This window comes from Podarcis filfolensis (genome assembly GCF_964270895.1).
Source record: "Podarcis filfolensis genome assembly, chromosome: 1".
In the NCBI taxonomy this organism is placed as follows: Eukaryota; Metazoa; Chordata; class Lepidosauria; order Squamata; family Lacertidae; genus Podarcis; species Podarcis filfolensis.
The window spans coordinates 58998769-59022915 of NC_139604.1; the positions used below are offsets into that span (position 1 = coordinate 58998769).

The following is a 24147-nucleotide window of genomic DNA, read 5'->3' on the forward strand; positions in this document are numbered from 1 at the left end:
TTTGAAAGGGACGCCTTCCCCCACCCGCAGCGGCCACATTCCTTCAGCACCAACATGGTTCAGGACACACACACCTTTCATTTCCTTCCATGCATGCACAGCTCTCTATTGCAACTTGCACTGAGGAAAAACCACCCGTGCACTGTGAGAGGTCCCCTTCCCAAAATGCAAATACTAGGCTCTGGGGGACCAATTTGGATGAGAATCCTGTCATGAGAGGTTAAAATGTTTAACTCTTCTATCTCCATTTGTTTCAATGGGTCTTTGTAGATAATACAATCACAGATGCAGAAGCCTACAACCTCCCATGCCAGCATTCCAATCCTGATGAGATTTCCAGTTCCTGCAATTTGGAGAGGAAGACATGAAAACTGAGGGCAAGAGGCGGAGGAAAAGAGGCCCAGAATACCAAATAGGAAGCTTCCAAGGGTGGTATATGGCCCATGGGTGGTCAGATGGTTAAAGAGCCTCAACATATTCTTATATTCTTTTTGAAAAATCTATATATGGCACCAACATTAATTTGCCAAAAGAACTATTACGATTGTTGCTCTTCTAAAGATAGCAAGTGGAATGAAAGTAACTTAAGCTAGGCAGTTGAAAGCACAGTGTTTCCAAAGGAGCAATTAAGTAATTACCTGTTCTGGTTTTCTGCTAATAAGAATACTTAGCACCTTGCTGAAGAAACTGGCCAATAACGGATTTAGGGGTGGCTCATTTAGAAGAAAACTATACAGTTTTGTTAATAATGATTCCTCTTCTCCCAGTCTATCATTGATCTGTGAAACATCTGAAGTAAGCAGCTCACAAGATATGTTTGGATACCTGAAAGAGAGAAGTAGACATTTTACTTAATTAGTAATAATAAATTAGCCTTACACACCAATTACAAGTGCTTTATCTAGCAATGCTGAGCGTACCATTATATGTAGTTTGAATACACAAAGTGCAAAGAAAATCAGAGATACCCCTCAGTTTGTGGAGGCAGGCCAGCAAACATCCAGGGGTTATTCCCTCTCTATCAACAAAACATACATAATCATCTACTAGGTCCACCACCGAGCTGCTCTGACAGCCGGGGGCACCTGGCAGAAGGCCTCACCCAGGCCTGATCACTACACCAGCCTGAAGCTGCTGTATGAATTAAGCTCAATTTGTCTGCCAACTCTACCTTATGCTGTTGCCATGATGAATGAAAGGACTGTGGATGCAGTGGTAAGTCCATCACTCCTCAGGGCCTTGGTGGCAGCAGTGGCTTATTAAGATTGCTATTAGAATGGTCTGGTCTCCAGAGACACTTGTTCTCTGCTGGCCAATCACCTGCCCATACATGCATTCAATTGATAATCACTGTGTGCTGCGAGGTCCTATCCCAATTTGGGGGGAGTGGGGTGCTCTAAAGCTATCCCATTGCTTCCCTTGAAGGAGTCTTTAGAGTTGGTAAGGTTAAGCACTGGGGCCCAATACTCCTGTATTTAGGCTACTTTCTCTGATTGGTAACATGAAATGTAGTCAATAAGGCGTTCTTCAGAACACATAGCATAAAAACAGAGTGAACCAGATCAATGCTCCCAATCAATCCAGATGCAGCATCTTACATTGGGCCGCTTGCAAGCTTCAGTCACCAGAACTGCTTGCTCTTGGAAAGTACACGATCAGAGGAGAAGCAGAGATTATGCAGAGCCAGAAGCCCTGCTTTATTCAATGTATTTATTGAGCAGACAACGGAGAAATAGAGAGAGCCTAAATGAGTGTTGGGAGGGTCAGCACCCTTGCCTTTAGCTTTCTGTTATTAATCATAGGGCTTGATTGTGCACAGCCAAAGAGAGGAGAATGAGGAAGATGTGAAAGAGATGCAACATCAACCCTCACTTTGCCCCAAGGTATGTATCTCAAGTGGAGTATGTGTGTGTTTGCTTGCTTGCTTGCCATGGAAAAGGGAATGCAAGTGTTGTGGCTACAAATATTGACTAAAATCTATTCATTTAGCATTCTCTGGCTGCACAGTTGGTGGCAACTTTGCTTAGCAATGGGGTGAATAATTCCTCCATGGTTCACCAACTCCTGAGCAAATGAAATATAAAGATTTTATTTCATTTTTTTGTATACGTGAATGCGTATAGGGTGTGTGTGTGCCAAACTGGGTCTGTGCTACTACATTTTCCACACATTATGTGAAATGTGTGGAAAATGTAGTAGCACAGACCCAGTTTGGCACACACACACCCTATACGCATTCACGTATATACACATACAGGCTGAGAGCCTTAGTGGTGCCCCTCTGGAGGTTTCAACCAGGGCAAAAAAAACCAGGCTAGCCCCCTTGTAGCTACGGCACTGCACCATGCAAAAAACAACAACTATTGGCAGGCTTCCAAGTTAAGGATCAGATAAAATTTACAGGGGAGGTGGAACCAGCCTACTGCCCACCAGCTAGTCATACATGTGCTAGATCATTGTTAAGATCACAGGACAATTCGCAACACAAAAATGCAAAACGAGAATACAAAATACATAATAATAAACCAATAATGCCCCTCCCACAATGCCAGACAAAGTAGACAGTACTGGTCTAGAGGTCTGACAGGAACAATGAAGTTGTTTAGATGTCCTTAGTACCTTTTCAAGAGAGACAACTGAGGAGAGAACCAGAATTGGCTGCCTCCACATCCAATCAGCTCCACCCCTGGCTGTTGGCTAACCTGTCCTTCGCCCCACCAGTGCACATGGGCACCAGCCACTACTGAAAGCAAGTTTTATATTATTATTATTTTTAAAAAGTTTTAATAACCTACAAGTACGCATAAGTAAAAAGAGAGAAATTCCTGCTATTTTGCAACCTATGAACTTTTAACTAGCGATAGGAACACAAGCAACTTTTACCAGCCATTCGAGTTTGACAGGTTTTGTATCTGACAACATTATTTCAATGAGGCTGGCTCTGGGTAGAAATCCAGTCTGATTAAGTACAGTATAATGCTTAAAACACTAATACACACAAACACACATATGCAAAGGCTTAAGGAGGATCACAATCCAAAATCATTATTAGTCAGAAACAATGGCCAAAGTAAGAAAAATATGCATTTCAAACTCTCCTAAAAGCCAGCAAAAGATGGATTAATATACTGGGGGGGGGGCTGCTCCCCACACCATGAAAAACTGAATAAAAGGCCCTACTTCCAGCAGTAACAGTCTCAACCCACATGGAGATGAACACAAAGCAGGACCTACATTAATGACTAAATTTGGTGTGGGAAGGGGTTTTCTCAGATATTATAATTTATTCCAGAATATGAGTCAGCCTTCTTTATGCAGGCACAAGACCAATGGGCTGTACGTAACGCCAGTGTTCGCACAAGAAAAATCCTCCTTTTCTCCATTAGTCTCTTGCATCCACTGATTTGCTCATGCAAGCTGCCTCCACTTAAATCTTCACCGTAACCTCCATGCTCCCCTCTCCCACTCGAGTTTCCCCAACACCATCAAAAACCTTTCCTGAAAGTGCCCAACCCTTAGAGTAGCTTTGGCCCCCTGGTGTCTGCCAGAGCTTCTGGACTACATCTCCATAGCCCCAGACAGCACAGCTGTGTGGGCAGAGGATGGAGTTGTCCAAAATACCTGGAGGGTGTTAAATTAGCTAAGACTATTAGGGGGTGTACTTTTGGTTGGAAGCACAAGACAGCAGTGGGGAGATCACTTGCAGCATGTAGTTTCCCTGTGAACAGAGTAGAGATATAACCCAATGAGGTTTTTTTAAAAGGTCTATTAAAAAAACATACCATAAAGAGGGACATGTTACCACCCTTAAACTATAGGTGCAACAGTCTTATGAAACTACAGTCAGCTATTCTGCTAGTGAGCTTTTGTCTTCCCTCAACTTCAAGCTCCTAGATCAAAACTCATTTCCTACTTGTATCTGATTTTTTCATCCATGTCTTGAGGTGGCTCTTCTATAATGAATGATACCAGATCTTCCAGACATTCCGATTTCAAAAGAAACTCTATAAGTTTGCGGTTTTGAGCTTTGCACTCTTGTAAAACATCATCTTCATCCATCAGCTCCTTCAGTGTTACATCTTCTCTCTCTAGAAGTGTGTCTATGTGGGATGATGAGTGAAGATCAAATTTCCAAAACATGCTGGTCTAGAGAAAAGGAAAAGCACACACAGCCTTAATTAAAGGGACAGATAATAGCAGGTCTCTAACAGTCCTTAGGGAAGCCGTTCTCCTGTTTCCCCTGTTCTCAGTTTGCACACAAAACTGCAGAAGCAAAAACAGAAAGCAGGGAAAAGATGAACAGCGTTAAAAATTGGACTTCATGGAAGATGAAGGAGTATTTTATCAAAGTGCCTTGAATGATAAGCCAATGTCTTAAATTTCAATAAAGTTGTTAGCTAGTTCAAGAATTGTAAAATTTTGACATACAAGATTTGACATGTTAATGCAACAACAGTTAAGAAAAATGTTAACCCAGCTTAGAATTTTCCAGTATCGTCTTGTCTTTTTATCTAACAGCAAACTGATGGCACTCTAAGTCAGTTTCCAAAAAGCAGCTGATTCAAGAGATTGTTAAAATGCTAGTTGAGAGTTAAATCAGGAAAAATGAGAGGATTTTAGCTCACACGACTGTGGATCCATGTTTATCTCACTAAGGTGCCCATGTGTACTATTATCTTTTATCTCTATGGATACTATTGCCAATAATAGAATTAAGTCCTTTATTAGTTTGCACCAAAAGATCTGGCTTTCCTTCACCTAGCCCATGACTGGCAAAAGCTCATGAAATGAGCAAAAAGGCCAACAAGCAAAGTATCAACACTACAAACATACCTTTGGCCTCATACTGACTCAAGGCTTAAGTGATTTTTCTTGGCACTGCACTGATGCAAATTAAGACAAGGCTGTTTTTTAAAAAATGCGTTGATGCACATGTATTTCAGAAACTCAGCTTAATTCCTTAACAAGTCAATCTGCACAAACGTTATTAAAAATTAAATAAATGAGGGCATGAGCCAGAGCCCTTTTTCCACTTCATAATAAACTGTTACAAGCCCAGCCCCAATTAGTTACCATAAAATCCTTTTTGAGAATGGTTTATTCTCCTCAAACTTCAACTGTGCCCACCAACATTAAACAGAAGTTGGTATACATGCATATGACTATTATACATAATTCTCACTGCTATAGCAAATAGACATCAGTTGCATTAGCAAATCACATTAAGGAGGAGAAACAGGAATAGAGTTAGATAAAGTGCCCAGTAACCCACAAATGTTTTTCAAACACATCTATAACCTTATAATTTGCCATTTGCCAGAGTTAAGTAGCAACTGCCTACTGGAAAACATGCATGCAGAACACTTTCTATGGAAAATGATACGTGCTCATTCTACCATGTTGCACTGCATTATGATGGTAGCTTTGGTTCTCTCATTTTAAGGCAACAGCAGAGAGAACCAGAGTGGCATATACAGCCAGCATAATACTGTCATGAATTCAGCACAGGTCAGCACTCATAAAGATGCATGTGTGATGCTCTCCATAAATAGCTAGTGGTGAAGGTATAGAGAATCACATTTTTCCATTGTGGAGAAAGATCCAAGTTGAGCCAAAAATTGTAGGCACTTGCCTTTAAAATAGGCCGTAGCTCTCTAAGCACTTCACTGAGGCAAGTTCCACTGAAACCAACAATGCTTGCTTCCAAATGCATATGGTAAGGATTGAGGAGACAGCCAGCAATTTTGGTTTGTTATATTCATTGGGTATAAGGGGATCAGAAGGACAATCTGATTTATGTCTGTTTCCAACACTCTCGGTTGTGAAGTATTGTCTACTGATATACATCATGCCACCCTGCCCTCATTTGGGAGGAAGGGTGGGATATAAACTAAACAAAACAAAAATTTATTTAGTTATTAAAATCTAACAGGAGGATTCACCCAGTGCACCACATCAGTGAAAGTTCTGTACAAGGAGTTCTGCTTGTGCAAGTGGACTTTCCCCCACCACCTCCCCCTGTGCCCACCAAAATTGGCACAGAGAGGGGGGTGTCATTCAATCTGACAAGCAGTAATGTTTCTGCAGAAAGAACTTTTATAACTGAAAATATTGAATTCCATGCTATGACATCATGTGTAAATATTAGAAGGTAGAAATGGCCCAAAGCTAGCCAACCAATTAAGGTATTAGTGCACTTACAAAAGTTGCTCAAATTTCATACACAGTATAATTTACACACAAACTGAAGTCAAACATTGGCTTATTTGTCAGGCTACCGCAACCATTTCTTGTTGACAAATACAGGGTAACTTTCAATCCAAAAAGCAAGGTTCATTCTACATCTATTAAAAATAAAATCAGTTTTCCAGACTTTAACCCCAATCAAAGCAACCCGAATCTGTGAACAATAGTACTTCTGACAAAGAGTTCCAGAATAATTCCTGGGCACTAAATTTACAAACCTACACATACTTACTTGAAATTAAGTCCCACTGAACACAGTGGTGCTTACTTCCAATAATGTATGCATAGATCATGCTGCATGAAAATATTTCACTAGTTACATTCATTCATTCATACATACATACATACATACATACATACATTTCATTGATTTTCAATGAATTGATTCAGGAAAGACTAACAGTAAGTAGCAACAAAAAAGAAAAGCATACTACTGCAAACATGTTACTGCGTTATTTCACAAACTTTCTCCCAGGCAAGCCGTATTAGGGGCTGGTTTCTCAATATGGCAGATGCTGACCAGATTATTCCATCACTTTTCAACAGGAGGCCAGGACCCTTGGAATAAGGAAAAACACCACAACATGGATCAAAGGGCAAATCAGAGGAACCCTTAAAATAAGAGAACTTGTCTTTAATAAACCCACAGCATTAAGACTTTACTAGGTTTACAAATGTGCCAACATTCAAATAAATGTCATGGTGTTTACTACTGACACAAATGAATCTAGTGGCACTTTTCTGATTCTCATGGTGACAAATGCATAAACATGTTTCATAGACTCCACATTGCATTCAGTTATGGAGTAGTCAATTCCTTGTTCGGGACTGTATGTCTTATTACCCCTATTGATTCTTCAACCTTATGCACATGGCAATACATTGAAACTGTACTGGACCTGAGAACTTTGGACTTTACAGCTTGATGAGTAAAAAATGGGTGTAGCTGTAGCACTACTGTGGCAGATAACTTCTACCTCCTTTCTTTGTGGCAGTGAAAAGAAAGGAAGAAGAACCCTTCCCTGATGGATTATGTGAGCTGGCTCTGTATTAGTATTCAACTACCAATTGTGATAAACTATTTCAAATTACTGTATGTATCTGGTCAAACTACACCAAGTACTGAATGGTTATGTTGGAAATGTTACTTTTGAAGGTATTACTGTGAGCTGCTTTGGGTTCAACTTTGTTGTGAACTGAGAACCACTGTGCATAATTCACGATCCTCACCCATGGAGTTAGCCAAAACAGTGATTAGACACTTGGTGAATTTTCCACCCCAAACTGATGCTATCGACTGCAACATGCAGTGCTCCAATTCAGGAATAACTGATCAATACTAAACCTAAGAGCTCTGTTGGATCAGACCAAATACTCATGCAGGCCACTCTCCCATCTCCCACACTAGCCAACCTTGTGCCTATGAGAAGCCCATAAACAGGACAGGAGGGAAATAGCTCTCTCCCACTGTTGCACCTCAGTGACTGGTATTTGAAGGCATACTCCCTGTGATCCTATCATAACTAGCAGCCATTTATAGCCTCATCTAATCCCTTTCAAAAGCAATTGAAGCTGGTGGTCAACACATCCCATTGAAGGAAGGGGTCACTAATTATATGCTTGACTACCAAGCCTCATTGGAGCTCTGCATCAACATGAATAAATCTTATCTTCATCCCACGAAGTGTATCCAGTTTAGAGCCTTATTCTTCTGCTCTCCTACTCTTTTGCTGCAGAGCACCCACCATGGGGATCTTACAATTAGATCCATGTGCAAGCCAGGCTTCTTGGAAGATGATTACATAGCGCTGGTTTTCCAAAACATTGTGGAAGGGCAGAAGTTATTCAAAGGTCCAGCACTTGCAGAGCCTCACCTGATTCAGACGATTTGGAGAGGGGCCAGAAGATGGTTGTCATCTACATACTGGTGGCTTTGTGCTCCAACTCACTGAAATGACATACTGGTGACCTCATGGTCTAAATTCCCCAGTGGCTTGATATTGCTGTTAAAAAGCATGGGGAACAAGATGAAACCCAGCAGTACACTACAGCGTAAGTGCCAAGGAGCTGAGCAGCAGTCCTCCAACGCCTCTCTCTTGTATGGCCCAAAGCCATATTAAAATGGGTCTGGATAATCTTCTCCTCCCATCCTATCAGAAACTGATAATCAGATTCACAACTAACTCAACAACCCTGCCCACCTATCTCAAATGGTTTTGTAAGAGTATAGTTCCATGTAGGTTTCTATAGTTCACGTATAGGGAACAAGGTTTCCATCCATTGCTATGTTGCAAAACAATGAATTTGATATCAACAGGGCAGTTCTGGAGTAAGGTTCCATGCAATTAGGAAGTATCCTGGCAACACTATCAGTTATTGACTTTATTGAACTGTATTAATTGTTTTGTTGAATCTGTTGTTGTTTGCTTCATTTATAAGCTACTGTGTTTGATATTATAATAATTGCAACTTTTTTTAATGCTATTGTGAGCCGCTTTGCACTCAACATTTGTTGTTAGAAAAGTGGAATACAAATATTAAATCAAATCAAAATCAAACCTCTGGGCAGTTTGGAAAAATCTTACTGAATATACTAACAGGGCACAGCTGCCACATTCTTTGACAGCAGTCTTGGCAGATATAGGCAATGTGTGAAAATGGTGTGATTTATGTAGAGTTATATGGATTTTTTAATGCATCGCCATTTTCCTTACTTTTTAGTTCATTTCCTATGTTTGTATTCCTTCTATGACATATAGGGTACACTAGTTATCTATATTATTTATATCTACTGCCCATCAAAATGTGTTTCACAATTTCTCCCCTATTGCATGCTATTGTTCTCTAAACTATGTGCAAAATTAATGAAGAGTGGTTTTTTTAAAAGGATCAAAACAGATGCTGAGCTTTGTTCTTCCCATATACAACTATGATCATTTCATTGCATATTTTTAACAAGCCTGGCAATAGACACTTCTGAGTGTCATCTCAGTACAATATCTTCTTCCTTTGCTGTTACTCATATATGGATAAAGTTGCCACAACTGATCCCTCTTCCAGTTCCAATCTCATTAGGATCAAACAAATTACTCACTATTTCTAACTTTAGTCTTTACAATGGTGGGCAATCAAGCCCAACCTACTTTGATCCAAAGAATTTCCATCAATGGAGTCTGGTTTGCACTAGAATAGACTGCCCACCTCAATTTAATAGGACTGGCTGCGAGTCTGCAAGGAGAGACTATTCATTGCTACTTGTACATTACAACCAGATACTATGTGAACAAACAAGGAGGCATGGCTTTCAAGATCTTACAGTTTATAACCCTTTGGGACTGATATGCTAATAGGCACAGTTCCAGTTGCCACCCACAGCTGCTAGTACAGTCACCTAGCTGATGCTCTTAGCAGAACAAGGAAAGTATTAAGGGCCCTATCTCTCATACTTGCAGCAACCCCTGTTGTTTTTCTACCTGTCTTCAAATGCATCATGTTCCACTCTACAGTAGCTATGTAACTGTATGGAACTCCTTCAATACCCTAGTTGCTTGGGTGCTCAATGATTGGAAGCATGAATTACATTCTAAAAAGCTTCATCATTGCCACACCAGCTTTGATTTACAATACATACTGTAATTAATCTCGGGGTTACTTTATACATCTCCCCACAGTACTGGGTTCTCCCCAAGAACAAGGGAGGATTCTACACTACAAATCATCATCTTTCAGTCTCAATAGCACAACAGGTGTTGTTGTTTAGTCATTTAGTTGTGTCCGACTCTTCGCGACCCCATGGACCAGAGCACGCCAGGCACACCTGTCTTCCACTGCCTCAAAATATGTTCTTAGAATGATTGGTATCTGTGCTAATGTTGAACATATAGAATCCACCCACACAATGTTTCTAAGTGGTCATAGTGCTGAGTACTGTATTTACTTCTGCTCATGACCTAGAACAATATATCTTGTTCCATAGAGCAACTCTTGGGAGCACACATTACATGAACCGAGGAGCTGCTACTTCCCTTTGTATTCTGGCGATATGTACTATCTCCTCTAGGATTACTGTACCCTCTCATCATCATCTTATGAAAAGCTTTCCAAAAATGATTCCTTATCTAACCAGTATCTTTGATAGGGTACCTTCACTACTTTGGAGTCTTCTCGCTCAGCTCTTCAGCGAACCTTCTGAACTGATAGCTAACTGCCACCTTCTTTCCTTCAAAAACAGCCCTCCTTGCCTTGACCACGCCTGCACATAGAATGAACTTTTGTTTTTTACTGTAATCCTCCTGTCTTAATACAAATATAAGGTAACCCACAGACCAGGTATCACAATCATATTCACCAACACAGTAACTTTTATTCAAAGAATCAAGGAATAAAGTATACAATTCACCTAAGAAAGGGAAGCCCTTTTAGTCAAAGAATGTCTGCCACTGGGTGGTATCCACCATCATTACCAGTTAGCCAAACTCCTCCTATCAACCAGTGCCAATGGGCATTTGACTTGGAGGCTACATTGTGAGAATATCTGAGCTCTCCCCGCAATTGTCATTCAACTCAGTAGCTAACAAGGAAAATCCCAAGAATGTCACCTTCTACAGTAAACACACACACATTCCCAAATAACTAGCACAAGTTGGTATGATGTTCATTGTTCAAATTAACCTCTAGGTATCTTAAGAAAGTTGTACCATGCTAGGTTGGTCAACTTTCTTAACATATCTAGAGGTTAATTCGAACAATGAAGGAAGGATTTCACTGTCTAGTTGGGAGGTAAGAGTTGTTAAACAATTAGGCCACATAACCCTTGTTGATCTACTGAAAAATCACTCAGTGCTCTATCAATAGATCCTGACCTACTAGCTAACCACCCCAAAGAGCTCAGTTCTGATACTAAAAATAAATTCCTGGGATGAGCATGTGCTCATGGGCACTCATGCTTCTTAGTTCTAAGAGTATGTTGCCATCCATCCCACCAGCAACTGTTTTATACCTGTCTGTGGTTCATGGGCCTCAGTTCTTGGGGGGGGGGGGAGGGGAGTAAATTCCACAAGGCTAAAGTGTGCCCACACCAACCTTGAGGACATTGTTGAGTAACTTTTTCCCTTGCCTTCAATGTTGTTAGATCCTCTCATGTAACTAAGATACTTTTGCATCTACTTTCCAATGAATTAACACAGAGAAGTTGGAATCCATTTCAGTATTTAAAATCTGGCTACTTAGTCGTATAAATAGAATTAACATATACCATAATGCACCCCCATCTCTCTTCCCTTTCACATGTGCATGAGAGAGGAAGTTAGTTTAGCAGAACAATTCAATGTTAATGTTTAATAAGTTACCAACTTTTGAAGGCATGTACTTTTGAAGGAAAATATGAAGTTAAATGCTCCATTTTCAGATTACATTAGTCACAATATGAAATCAACATTTGCCCTCAGCTTCTTGATGCTAGTTGAGCAGAACAAACCACAGCCCCCAGTTTGGACACAATACTAAGCCAGGAATTGTGGTTAATTGATCCCACTTGCACCAGGAGACTAGTGAAGTGTCAGCAATGTCAGGTAACAATTTGCTAAGAAAGCTAAGATTTCCTGTGACTTGCAAATGCAACAACGGGTTAAGAGTCACTATTTGTTTCAGGTTGCTTCTGCTTTCTTTATAAGCTCACCTTTTGGTAGCGTATGGTTGAATTGCCGTATTTTTTGCTCTATAAGACTCACTTTTTCCCTCCTAAAAAGTAAGGGGAAATGTGTATGAGTCTTATGGAGCGAATGCAGGCTGCGCAGCTATCCCAGAAGCCAGAACAGCAAGAGGGATCGCTGCTTTCGCTGTGCAGCAATCCCTCTTGCTATTCTGGCTTCTGGGATTCAGAATATTTTTTTTTCTTGCTTTCCTCCTCCAAAAACTAGGTGCGTCTTACGGTCTGGTGCGTCTTATAGAGCAAAAAATGCGGTGCATTGCCAGCTTTCAAATTTGTGCTAAGCAGGGACCTGCATGCAGAAATATAGTACCCATCTTAAGACAGACAAGAGTGTCTGGAATCAGTCACTGCCTGGGCTGAGGGAAGAAATGCAAGCTTAATCCCTTTATGACACATTGTTGGTGAGGAATTTACACTACAGAACTGTGTTCACCTGTTTCTGGACAGGTCACGCATGGTTTTGGACCCAGCATTGGTCTTCAGACGCTCAAGTAGCCTTTGTAGCCTGAAGCACCTTTCACCAAATTTGGTTGGTGCACCAGCTTCCTGAGGAAGTAGGTCTTATTCCATTATCCTTATTTTAGTTGCATTCAGATTAAGCTGCAGTGTCTTGTGACCTCCAAAAAGTGCCCCAAAGACCACCTCCTCTTGTAAAGACCTACCCATTTTAGGAGATCAAAATCCTAGCTTCAGGTGCCCACACTGTTATGAGTTAGGCAGGCCGCAAATGGAAATAGTGCCTTTCAGTTGTGAACACCCTTCAAAGAGGTGCAGCAAACATGCTAACAAGTACTGCTGGCATTCTGAAGGCCATTTACCACCTTACATTAAGCCACAAGACTGCTCATACAAAATCATTTCCTCGCAAAGAAGGAACCTAACATTTAGAATTTATACAAGTAACCACAAACACTTGGCAGTGTGAAGCTTTCTCATCCTCTGTCCAAAGAAGCAGGGAAAAGTTGCCCAAAGTAGCCTAACTGGACATTTAAACCTAGCTCAGAAACACAGGCATGGTTAAACAACTAACAAGTAAAATATCTAAGCAGTATTCTCTCCAAATGTTACATTAGCAAATAACATCAGTAATGGCAAATGTGAACACTCTCCTCTATGTCACCATTTTAACATATAATAATTTTCAAAAACTTGTCACTATGTGCTTGACTTCTCTAGCTTTTAGGGAGGTACTTCCGCCTTCTAATGGGGCAAGAAAAGCCGCAGATATTCAATTAATGCAAGCTAGTTAAATTGAAACTCAATCATGCAGCACTGTCACAATAATTAAGAATCTAAACAAATCACACGATACTGATAAGTCACCTCCCAACTCACCAGAAAAACTATCTTTAAGTAATGTTGAAGAAGCATCAAGAAGCAAACTTCAGTTAAAGGCAAAACCATTTTCACATAAAGGAATTAAACCCAGGCAATCCTATTCAATCAGATTTAGTATAGTGAACATGCACATGACTTGATCATGGATTATTTTCCAGCGACCCAGGGCTTCAATTCCTGTTCCAAAACAGGTCTTACAGATCAGGTTATGTGCCATTTTTGTAAACATGCACAAAAAAACTTGCAGTGTTGATGCCATATTGATCCTAAATTGAATTTAAGTCATTAGTAATGGAGATAAAACTGCATGTGTAGCTAAGGGCTTCAAAAGAAAAAAGGGGGGGAAAGCAAAGAGCAAGGAATAAAGTTATTGGAAGAATGCCTAAAGCATTGTGTTTAGCCAATATTTAGGGGAAGACGCAAAAACCAAAACATTAAGCAACATCTGCAGAGGCATACTAGCTGGTATTTCTTACCTGTTAACAGAAAATTTTAAAAAGAAAAAAAAAATGTATTCTTTGTGGCTCCTTGCCCATTACAGGGTATCCAGGCAGCAGCAAAATCTTTAAATCTACAGTATTAGCAGATTAGCAGGCTGAATTAGGTTAAGATGAAGCCGATTTCTTCCTATGAGAAAACACAATACAATTTTATAATGTCAACACAATTTCATTAGTGAAGTCAATAATGAACACCTCAATAATGGAATATATTGAGAGCTAGTAACATGAGAGCAATTTAATCAGGGTAACGTCTCTCACATATTTTACACAACGGTAGAGAGAAAAGCTTAAACTGTACTTGGAGAAACTGCTGAGGCTTTTTGCAGGAACCATAATGTTTCAATAATCACCAAAGCAAAGGTACCCAATTTAACTCTTCCCCATTTCAATTGCTAGTATTCTCAAACATCATTATTCCCCCCCTCCCAAACACACACTGCATTTAAAAAAGCAGTTTGGTATAGATTATGAACATTAATCAAAATAACATGCAGTTTTTATTTATAGTTCTAAGCAGTGTTAGAAAGATATAAAAACTAGGCGCTAAATGGCACCTTAAACCTAGATTATGGGCGCAACAACGGAAAGTCTAGGCGTGCTTTTTTATAACAAGAATACAAAGCTGAAAATGTATGAACTGCAGCTAAAATATTATGTTCATTTTTCACAAAGTCTAGTCCTTCCCCTGCCCACCACCCTAATATTCTTAAGAGGGTCTCTTCTCTAGTCTTCATAGAGTAGCTGGAAGTGGGGAGGCAGAAAAAGGTCCTCCTTTCCTTCCACTTTGCAGTTTTAATCTGAAATCTTAGGTGCAGTACTGCGCCCAGAGCTAATGAAATTCCCTGTCCCAAAATGCTCCTAGGACAAGTTTTGAACACTGGTTCTAAGTCTTTCAATTCTAAAAGGGATAGAAATTCAGAACTACTATATGCTTTTGTACATCATGTGGTATTAAAATCAACGATATGAATGGCGTCCAGGATCAAAACAAGTGGACAACTCAATCATTGTTTAACCAAAGGGACTGTGTTGGGTGGTAGTTCTTGAACAGAAGCGTACATGGAAAACCACTTTTGAAGCAAGGAGCCTTTCAGGAGCAGTTTATTACCGTATGTGGTATGGGGTGTCCACTCGTAGGGGAAACAGAGAACATCAGGTATGCCCAAGCATACCCCAAGTACTCCTTTTGATCCTGAGCATTATAATCACCAGAACAACTGCAATAGTTCATTACTATTAGCCCTCCATATTCTGTCTTTCAATACTGATTTACATGGGACAGTATAATAACCAAATCATACAATTTCCTTATTTAATAAATGGGTACCACATTCTCTAAGGAAATGAGAGCCAAAACACACATTTACAAAGCTGTAATTCCCAGAATTGTGTGGGTTCAGTGAGTTTACATTTATAATGGAAATGTTGTTTCTGCTGAGTGCCCTCAGATACTAATGACCTCTTTCAATTTAAGCAGCAAATAGGATAATGAGTCTTCAAACCAAATGTCAATGCAAAAGATTGTTGAATAATCACTTTTACTAGATAAAGATAGAATGTTTCAAAGCAGTCCTTTTTGCTGGAGATTAAAAACGAGTTTCCAATAACATGATTCATTTATTTCCTGAATGAGAATGAATGCTAATTGGTTATGATCTGGAACTAAATAAAGCCTTGATGCTGTGTTGAAACATAATTTATAAACCTCCGGTCAGGAGTCCTAATCACACACTTTAAGGGAGCAAGAGGAATATGTGAAATTAAGGGTTTCTGTTCAGCATTCCCTGTATACATGGAAACATAACCAAGTATGAGAATTTCTTCAAAGACCAAGAGCCAAACTAGGTACTCATGAGTCATGACCAATCCCAACAAAAGCTGTTTGAGAACTGAAATACAGTTTTGGGGCAACAAATGTAATCAGAGTAGAGGAAGTAGACAGGTGGGTAAAAGTTGTTTTGAAAATAGCAACTCTCCATTATTGCACTGATCTGACACAACAGTTGCATTTCAATTTTTCAAAAGACCCTCAGGAGTGATTCTTAGTTATTCAGTGCCTAAATTTTTCCAGAAGCAAAGGCCAGTAGTAACTGGGTGGAATAGTGCTCCTTCATGGCATCAGGAATCAATGGGTTTGGGGGGGAGAAATAATTTCTTTTCTGAATAGTTTCCAAACATATATAGAATACCTACATGTATAAAAACATTTTAGAACATATATATAAAATCAATACAAATACCAACCCTGCTTAAAAGCCTGTTAAAAAAGTAAAATCTTCAAAAGGCACAAAATAAGACAATAGAGATTTGAGTCTGAAATATAACAGGGGTTCCAAAGTGTAGGTGCTGCCACGCTAGCATCCTGGAATTCCTGAATCTTTTATAATTGTTTATTTTTATCCTTCCCTGACAGATACAAGCATTTTAGGAAAACTGGTTTCCACAATACCTCCAACATTACTATATGGTCACTCTGTAGGAGTCTGGGGAATGGACATGAAAGGATGAAGGTGGCCAAAAATGACTCCTTGAAAGTTCTTTATAAGTCAGTGATCAAGCATGCCTACTGCCTTATTATGTAAATTACTCTTTTTCTCAGCTTTTTATAGAAATGAGTGCTTGAAATTGTGGAAGTCAGAAGGACATGTAATAAATTTCATAATAAAAAACCCCAGAGGTTCCTTACAGTTCAGCAGCTTGTAGCTCAAGGACCACCTCTCCCCATATGAACTGACCCAGGCTCTAAGATCATCATCTGAGGCCCATCTTTGTGTGCCTTCTTCACACAAGGTTGATAGGGTGGCAACACAAGAACAGGCCTTTTCTGTAGTGGCTCCCCCACTTGTGGAATGCTCTCCCCAGGGAAGTTCGACTGGCGTCTTCATTATACACCTTAGGCACCAAGAGAAAATCAGGGCTGATTAACATCCTATTCCCTTTTAAAGGTTTGTTGGAGGGGGAGGGGGTTATTGGTTTGCTTTTATTATGTATTTAGTGTTTTTTAACTTGTATTTTTATGTTGTGAACTGCCTCGAGATCTATGGGTGAAGGGTGGTATATATTTTTAAATTAATAATAACAACATGTAACAGAAACTTGGGGGAAAATCAATTTGTAATTATTGTCTGAAAAAGTGTATATACCAGACTAAATTCTATGATAAGAAACTGACTTCTGAAATAGAAAGCTTACAGTGGTACCTCCGGTTAAGAACTTAGTTTGTTCCGGAGTTCGTTCTTAACCTGAAGCACCACTTTAGCTAATGGGGCCTCCTGCTGCTGCTGTGCTGCCGGAGCACGATTTCTGTTCTTATCCTGAAGCAAAGTTCTTAACCCGAGGTACTATTTCTGGGTTAGCGGAGTCTGTAACCTGAAGCGTCTGTAACCTGAAGCGTCTGTAACCCGAGGTACCACTGTACTTTAAAAACAAGTATTGTGTTCCCTCCCCACAAAAAACCATTTTTCCAGAGGAGGGGGGAGCCCTGGAAAAAACCAGAAAAACAGTATTTCCAGAAGTGGGGCTTCAGATTTTTTTTTAAATAAAAAAATACATCTCTATCTAGGAGAGCTAGGGAACAGCTGGAAAGAGAACGCCATATTTAGCCAAAATGACTCATCATCCCCTTCCAAATGAAGGGATGCAGCACCTGAGAGCACTAGCGGAACAGCTTTGGGAAACAGAGGCAGAGCTACATAGGTAGCAGAATGAGAGCAGTAAGCTAAAAACATCTGGGGGTTTAAGGGTGATTTTCTTGGGAGATATAAGGTAAACAAACTATTTGTTCCCAAGTATGTTCGACTGGTTTATTTTTCAATAAAACAAATTAAACTACTACAAAAACTCCACAGACATCCAGCGCTACCTCCCTCCAAAGGAACCTAAATCTGGGTAAATTGAAACATCCCCTGAAACTTCTCAATACTTATGAAACCGAGATCATTGGTCCAATTCAGCAAGGATAATTCCTCAGCCGATTTTTTTCTCACACACAGGGTTTCTGAAGGGAGTCTGTACTCTGGGTTCTTCTAAGCAGTCCTCACCCCCTTACATGGGACTTACAATACTATAAAAACAAGTAGCAATTAACCATTTCTTTGGCAAAGGCAAACCTCCGACTCATGAGGATCTTGAGGCTGAGGGCTTTAAACCGGGCCCAGCCCTTCAAAGCACAAGTAACCAGAGAAACAACTGGCTCATGGAAACTGCATGTTCTGAGGAAACGTTCTCTTTCAAACGATGGGGGTGAGGTGGAGGGAGGAGAACAGTGTGAGAAGAACTAGGCTAAACATATACTGACTTGTAAAAAGATCTGTACAAGTGTGCTTATGCCTTTTAACCTTGTTAGAGCTGTATATTTCATTTCAACTTCAACTCCAACCATGATGCATTTGAAACTCAGCTCAAACCAGTGACCAAAAGAACATTTCCCCCCTCAAATATATATTCCTAGGTTTAACTGCAAATGAAGCCATGGTTCCCCTATCTACCCAAAGGTATCGTTATTTTATTATAGTTTAGGTTGAGCAGATGTCTACAACACCATTGCTGTTAGAAGACCATGAAATTGCTACCAGAAAGAGCACCTTCACTATAACATCAAAACAAGAATGGTATCATGGAATTGCAGAGTTAGAAGGAACTATGAGGTTCATCTAGTTCAACCCTCTGCAATGCCGGAATCTTTAACCTAACATGGGGCTTGAACCCACAACCCTGAGATTAAGAGTCTCATGCTCTACCAATTAAGGTATGTTCTACAAATAGTCCACTAGGACAGGTAGTGTACAAACCTTTTAGATCCATTTCAAGCATGGTGGTTCTACTGAAACATCTGAAGGCAGTGGAAACATAGGGCTCTGAAGTTCACTCTGAAGTTCAAGAGCAGACTATTTAGGCACACAGTACTCCCAGGTTTGTTTCCTGCAATACTGTTTGTTCTACTTCAAGTTATCCTTAAAAGACTCAGTAATTTTTAGACGAGCCCTGCTGGATCAGACCAAAGACCTACCTTGTCCTGCATCCTGTTCTCAGTGGGAAACCAGAAGCCTATGGGAAGCCTGCCATACCTGAGGATAACACCACTCGCCCTACTTGTGATTCCCAGCAACTGGTATTCAGAGGCATACAGACAATGGACACAGTATAGCCATCATGGTGAGTAGCCACTGAATACCTCCTTCTCAATGAATTAAACCTCTTTTGAAGCCATCCAAACTGGTAACCTTATTCCATAGATTAACTATATGCTATGTGAAGAGGTACTTTCTTTTGTCTGTCCTAAATCTTCCAACATGCAGCTTTATTGGATGGCCACTGGTTCTATAATAAGGGAGAAAAACTTCTCTTTATTACATCATTCATAATCTTATACACCTCTCTCATGTCCCCCCTTCTTGTGTTTTTCTGTAAACTAAAAAGCCCCAAACATTGTAATCTTTCCTCACAGAAGAGCTGCTCCAGCCCACTGATCATTTTGACTGACCTTCTCTAAAAAATTTCCAGCTCTACAACAGCCTCTTTTTGAGGTACAACAACCAGCACTCTACAGAATATTCAAAGTTCATTGTATAGATTTGTATAATGGCACTGTACTAGCAGTTTTATTTTCAATCCTTTTCTAATGATCCCAAATAGGAAACCTGCACTTTTCATGTCACCTCAAGTTGTCCACTACTAGCCCAAGGTCAGTCACTACCAATTTAGCCACCATTATAAAACATGAATCACTTCACAGACCGGTACTTGCTTTCACTGAATTTCATTTGCCATTTTAACACCCTATCACTCAGTCTAGAGATCCCTTTGGAATGACTCCTAACCACTTTTTGTTTTTACCACTTTCAATAATTTGGTATCATTACCCAACTTGGCCACTTTCATTGCTCAACTTCAGAGATGCATACCATTTTTTGGGCAACTTTTCCCAGCACATCAAGTCTAAATAAATGTAAAGCAGCATTAACAATTATAACATGTTTCTCACTTGGAAAATGTTGTTCCTAACCCATCACTTAGGCATGACCTACTAGCACTTAGGCTATACTACAGTATTCCAAGTTCTTACCAGCATGTGAAAATGCAAAGGACTTACACACAGAGATATCAGTCTTATAGTCAAGAATTAATCCAGAACAAACTGCTATTTTGAATTCTATATACAAACCAGTTGCTCTGTTGGCACCAGTCTGCCTTGAGAGACAACAGAGTGCGCCTCCAGTGGCTAAGCCTAACTGCTGCCCTAGTAGCAACTTGGGGTGCAAGCCTAGCAGTGTGTATTGAGGTCTTGGGCTGCCTAGACAACAAGACCCTCCTCTCGGCCTCACTGACGTGGTCCAAAAGAAAGCAGAGCAATACATTGGTGTCAGCTTGGCTGCAGCAGCTGACAGGAGGCATACACAGTGCCATGCAACCATCTTAGGGACTCCACTCTGGATGGAGTCCCTGTGTATGGTTTTGTGTAGCCTTTTCTTCTCCTAAATGTATTCAGCAAGGCAGCAGAGGTTTAGGATAGGAGTTTCCCTTCTCCTAGATGGGCTACCTTCCCAGGTTGACGTGCCCCACTTCCCTCTACAGCACATGCAGAAATTGGCTTCTTGACTATTGGACCCACTTTTGGTCTTGTCTGCTCAATCCACCAGAGCCTGTCTTTGCATGCAAGGGAAGTCTCTAACTCACCAAAGGTTTGAGACCCATCAGCTACCCTTGCCCAGTTTAGCCAGCCAGTTGAAGCCATTTCATGGGGTGTGTCCACCTGCTGTCGCTTGCTGACAGCTTCTAGGAGCCAGAGGTAAGAGCTAAGTGCAGGGTGGGGACCAAAGGTGGACAAGCTGCCCTAGAAGGAGCACAACATGTCCCCCACAAGACGTAGTATCCCGCCCCTAACACCTCATACACTCAAACTGCCCCTAACACCCCATATACCCCACCAGTTGCTCTAGTTAATATATTTGCAGTGGAGACTGGTATTACTGGTTTAGTGTGCATTTTGGCTGCATTTATGTAAGCCAGACTTGATCTTTTACCAATAAATTGATTAACTGTGTCCTTGTGATGCCCTTCACTAAAGCGATCAATCTGAACCTACAAAATCATTCACTTAATCATAATTCCACATCCCCTTTTAAACATTCTCCAGTATCACCTTTTCATGCTCAAAAATCCAACACTGTTAGATCCAATATGCATTTTTAGATCAAACATAAGTAAACCCCAATCTCAAATTCAATCTTAATGACAAGGTCAAAAGCTAGGCTTTATGTTTTACAGTAAATTAAGAGTGATACTAAATGAAATGCTTGAGATTTGTGATTCATCTCCCGTTGCCATAGATCTCTTTTGAATATACCCACAGAGGCTCCTAGACTCCATCAAGACCACAGCACAGAGGGACTTTAACTCTTTCCTGTATGCCATTTTGCAAATGCAAATCATGCCTCTCCCAGCCAAAACATGTCTGCTATTTGACCCACTATGAGAAGCTGTAAGCATACCTGTGAATTTTCTCCATTTGTGTAAGCAGTAGCTGAAAGGTGGGCAGAGATTACACCAAGAAAAAGGCATATGGAGAAGGTTCAAAAATCCTCCAGAGCCCTCATGGCTACTTTTAAGAGAAAATGTAAGTTTTGACCACAGATCTGTCTTTCTGGGACTAAGAGTAAAGGTTAGTTTCATTAACCTACTACTGTATTGCAGAAGCATAGCACCACTAACTTTCAAAAGTAATTTTCACCCTACGTAGGACTGAATCAGCTTTAACATTAGCTGATTTCACTGGGTTTAGGCATGTCTTCTATCTAGGATTGGGAGCACGAAGCATTTTGTAACTCAATTTCCAGAACGGTTCCAGTGTCACATGTGAGTCTTTTCATTTATCCCACTTCCAGAATAACAGCATTTAACCTATGCTGGCTAGAATATACATTAGAACTGACTCTTGGATTCTTGCTCAAGTAAACAGTGCAACCCTATACCTATCTACTCTAATGTAATATTCATTTGAGTTCAATGGGACTTATTCCCAAATTTGTGGGTACCGAAGTGTTTGTAACCCGAAGCGTTTGTACCACTGTATAGGATTGCAGCCTTAGTTGTGAAAAGTGAAAAAATGCCTTCATCCTCTGTCTCCTATGACATGCAAGAAATGGTGTTTATCTAGTGATATTTCCATCCTATTTAAGCCTTGAAAATACAAACAATTTATCTCCAACAGAAAAGTTTTAAATTAAATAATTATTTAAATGTTTTCATCTTTCCCTTCAAATTCTTAAATACTGAAATAATCAAAAGTTGTAAGAACTTTATGGTCACCTAATCTATGTAAAGGCCATTATTTTCCACAACTGATGCTACAACTTATTTTTAGCCTGGAATATATCACTTGCAGGTGTTAATGTCACTTTGAGATTTGTATGAAAAGCAGGATGAAAATAAAATAGATTGATAGTGGAAATGGTAAAGTATTCTATTTAAAATGAATTGTATGCTCTAGCTAGCTAATGTAGGTTACCCTCCATTCTACTAACAGAGGCGAGAGGTGAAAGAGCCACTGGAAGTACCATCTGTGGAATTAAAGAATTAAAGAATTCAAATCTAGAAAGCTAATGCATAGCACATCAAGAAAGCTGCACCATTTCTTGATGTGCCTGTAGTAGGAAAGGCTGTGCTTACAGATGGCTCAAGCCAATAAGGATACCACGATACAAGAGAAAATATGGAAAAAAAAATCAGTCATCGGTCAATATGGAAAACAACCCTTCCTGACCCTAATCTGGCTGGAAGTACATGCAGAATTAGATACTAAAGCATAGGTATCTGAGCACTCCAAACATTTTTTTGGTAATTTTTAGTAGTAACCCATTTTATCCTTTGAGCAATTATTTATTATTCAAGTCTAGTTCTACCTAGTCTCTTATCTTCCTTTTACTCCACTAATGTTGTCAGCAAGACTTCTCCCCTCAATATCTTCCCCATGGAAACCATCAAAATAATGAAGGACCTCTATCAGGCTGATCAATTGCCCCACTAGCAAAAGTTCAAAAATTAGTGGAGTTCAGATGTTAGTATTACTAATTAAGCTCATAGCTTCCACAGGACAGCATTATCACAAACATTGCACAATGTTACTAACACAAGTACTGTACATAGTTTAAAATGAAACTTCCAGTTCTAGTAGAAAAAAATGTTGCAATATCTATTAGAATGCAAGAGTACATAAAGAACTCTCCTCGATTTTAAATCAAGGATTGTTGCAGGAAATTGTTGTTTTTACTAAGTTTCTCAATCTAAAAATAGTTAAGTATTGCTTGAAAAAGCAGCCAATTGACGTTAACACTTTCCCTCTAACTTTGTCCCGGCCAGGAAAAAGGACGCGTCGGAGCAGAGGAAGTATCTAACAACCTAGAACGCGCTTTATTTGTGCGGGATAAAAACTTTAAATCCCGCCCAAAGTGTTTGCCTGAAGCAGGATGCTCGTCTCCCGCTCTATTAATACAGTCATATCACAGCAGCTGCTGCAGGAAACCGCAAACGAGCTCCCACCACCCAAGTTCACATCCCAGAAGCCAAACGCACAAGACCTTCTTGCTACCCTTTAAGCAAAGGTTCATTTCACATCTTCGCTCAGCCAAGGAAGCGAGTCCAAAGGTTGTTTACGGGGAAAAGAGGTCATCCTACTACAACAATTTCCCCCCTTTTTGTAGGAAAGATGGGAGAGGATATAAATGGGAATTTCTACACTCCCTTTCCCACCCCTCAAAAGAAGCCCAGAGGACTTCGCACACTGGCCCAGAGTCTCCCCAAGGGGGGAAAGACCGAGGGAATGGGAGGACGTGGGGTGCGGGCAGGGGGTCCCCAATACCCGCTCATTCTTTCGGAGAAGGCGGCGGCAGCAACCAACGACCCCCCCCCCAAGGCCTTCAGGAGAAGAAAAGGCTTCGGGGGCTCCCTTCCTTTCCACTCCTCCTCACATGGTAGAATGAGGGAGCCGGGAGGGGAAGAGACGCAGGCCGCTGCGACGCAGAACTGGGGGACTGCGGGGGACACATCTCAGGAAGCAAAACAAACCGAGGCGCTTAGGCCGCTGCTGGGAGGTGAGGGGTGAGAGAGACGGAGAAAGGAAGGCCTCATCCCGCTTCCCTATGGGATCCAGGCCGGGAAAGAGAGGCGGCGGCTCACAGGGGCGACTAAGCGGCGGGGGGAGGGGAGGACTGTCTCCCACTCAAGCGCTTCCTCGGCCTCCCTGGCCCCCACCCGATCCCTCAGAGGGAAGAAGGAACGAAGCCCCCCCCCATCCCGCCTTTACTGTCCTCGAGCCTCGCGAAGAACAATTAAACTCGAGGCGTTGAAATGGGC

The 24147-nt window shown here is 40.7% G+C and overlaps 1 protein-coding gene across 35 annotated transcripts in view; it reads right to left on the minus strand.

Moving 5' to 3' along the window:
* PPP6R3 (protein phosphatase 6 regulatory subunit 3) overlaps positions 1–24147 on the minus strand; it is a 63780-nt gene that overhangs the window by 39312 nt on the left and 321 nt on the right. For 8 of the 35 annotated variants that reach the window (XM_083597549.1, XM_083597538.1, XM_083597536.1 and 5 more), the window contains exons 2-7: positions 13771–13921; positions 10390–10498; positions 8121–8249; positions 6678–6804; positions 3914–4146; positions 639–825 (exon numbers count right to left, since the gene is read on the minus strand). In XM_083597549.1, coding sequence (XP_083453675.1) covers positions 639–825; positions 3914–4146; positions 6678–6689 — 432 coding nt within the window. In that variant the 5' untranslated portion in view covers positions 6690–6804; positions 8121–8249; positions 10390–10498; positions 13771–13921. Of the gene's footprint in view, positions 1–638; positions 826–3913; positions 4147–6677; positions 6805–8120; positions 8250–10389; positions 10543–13770; positions 13922–22319; positions 22351–24147 lie in introns of those variants that run through there. The other 27 variants (XM_083597543.1, XM_083597524.1, XM_083597541.1 and 24 more) reach the window with 7 other exon arrangements.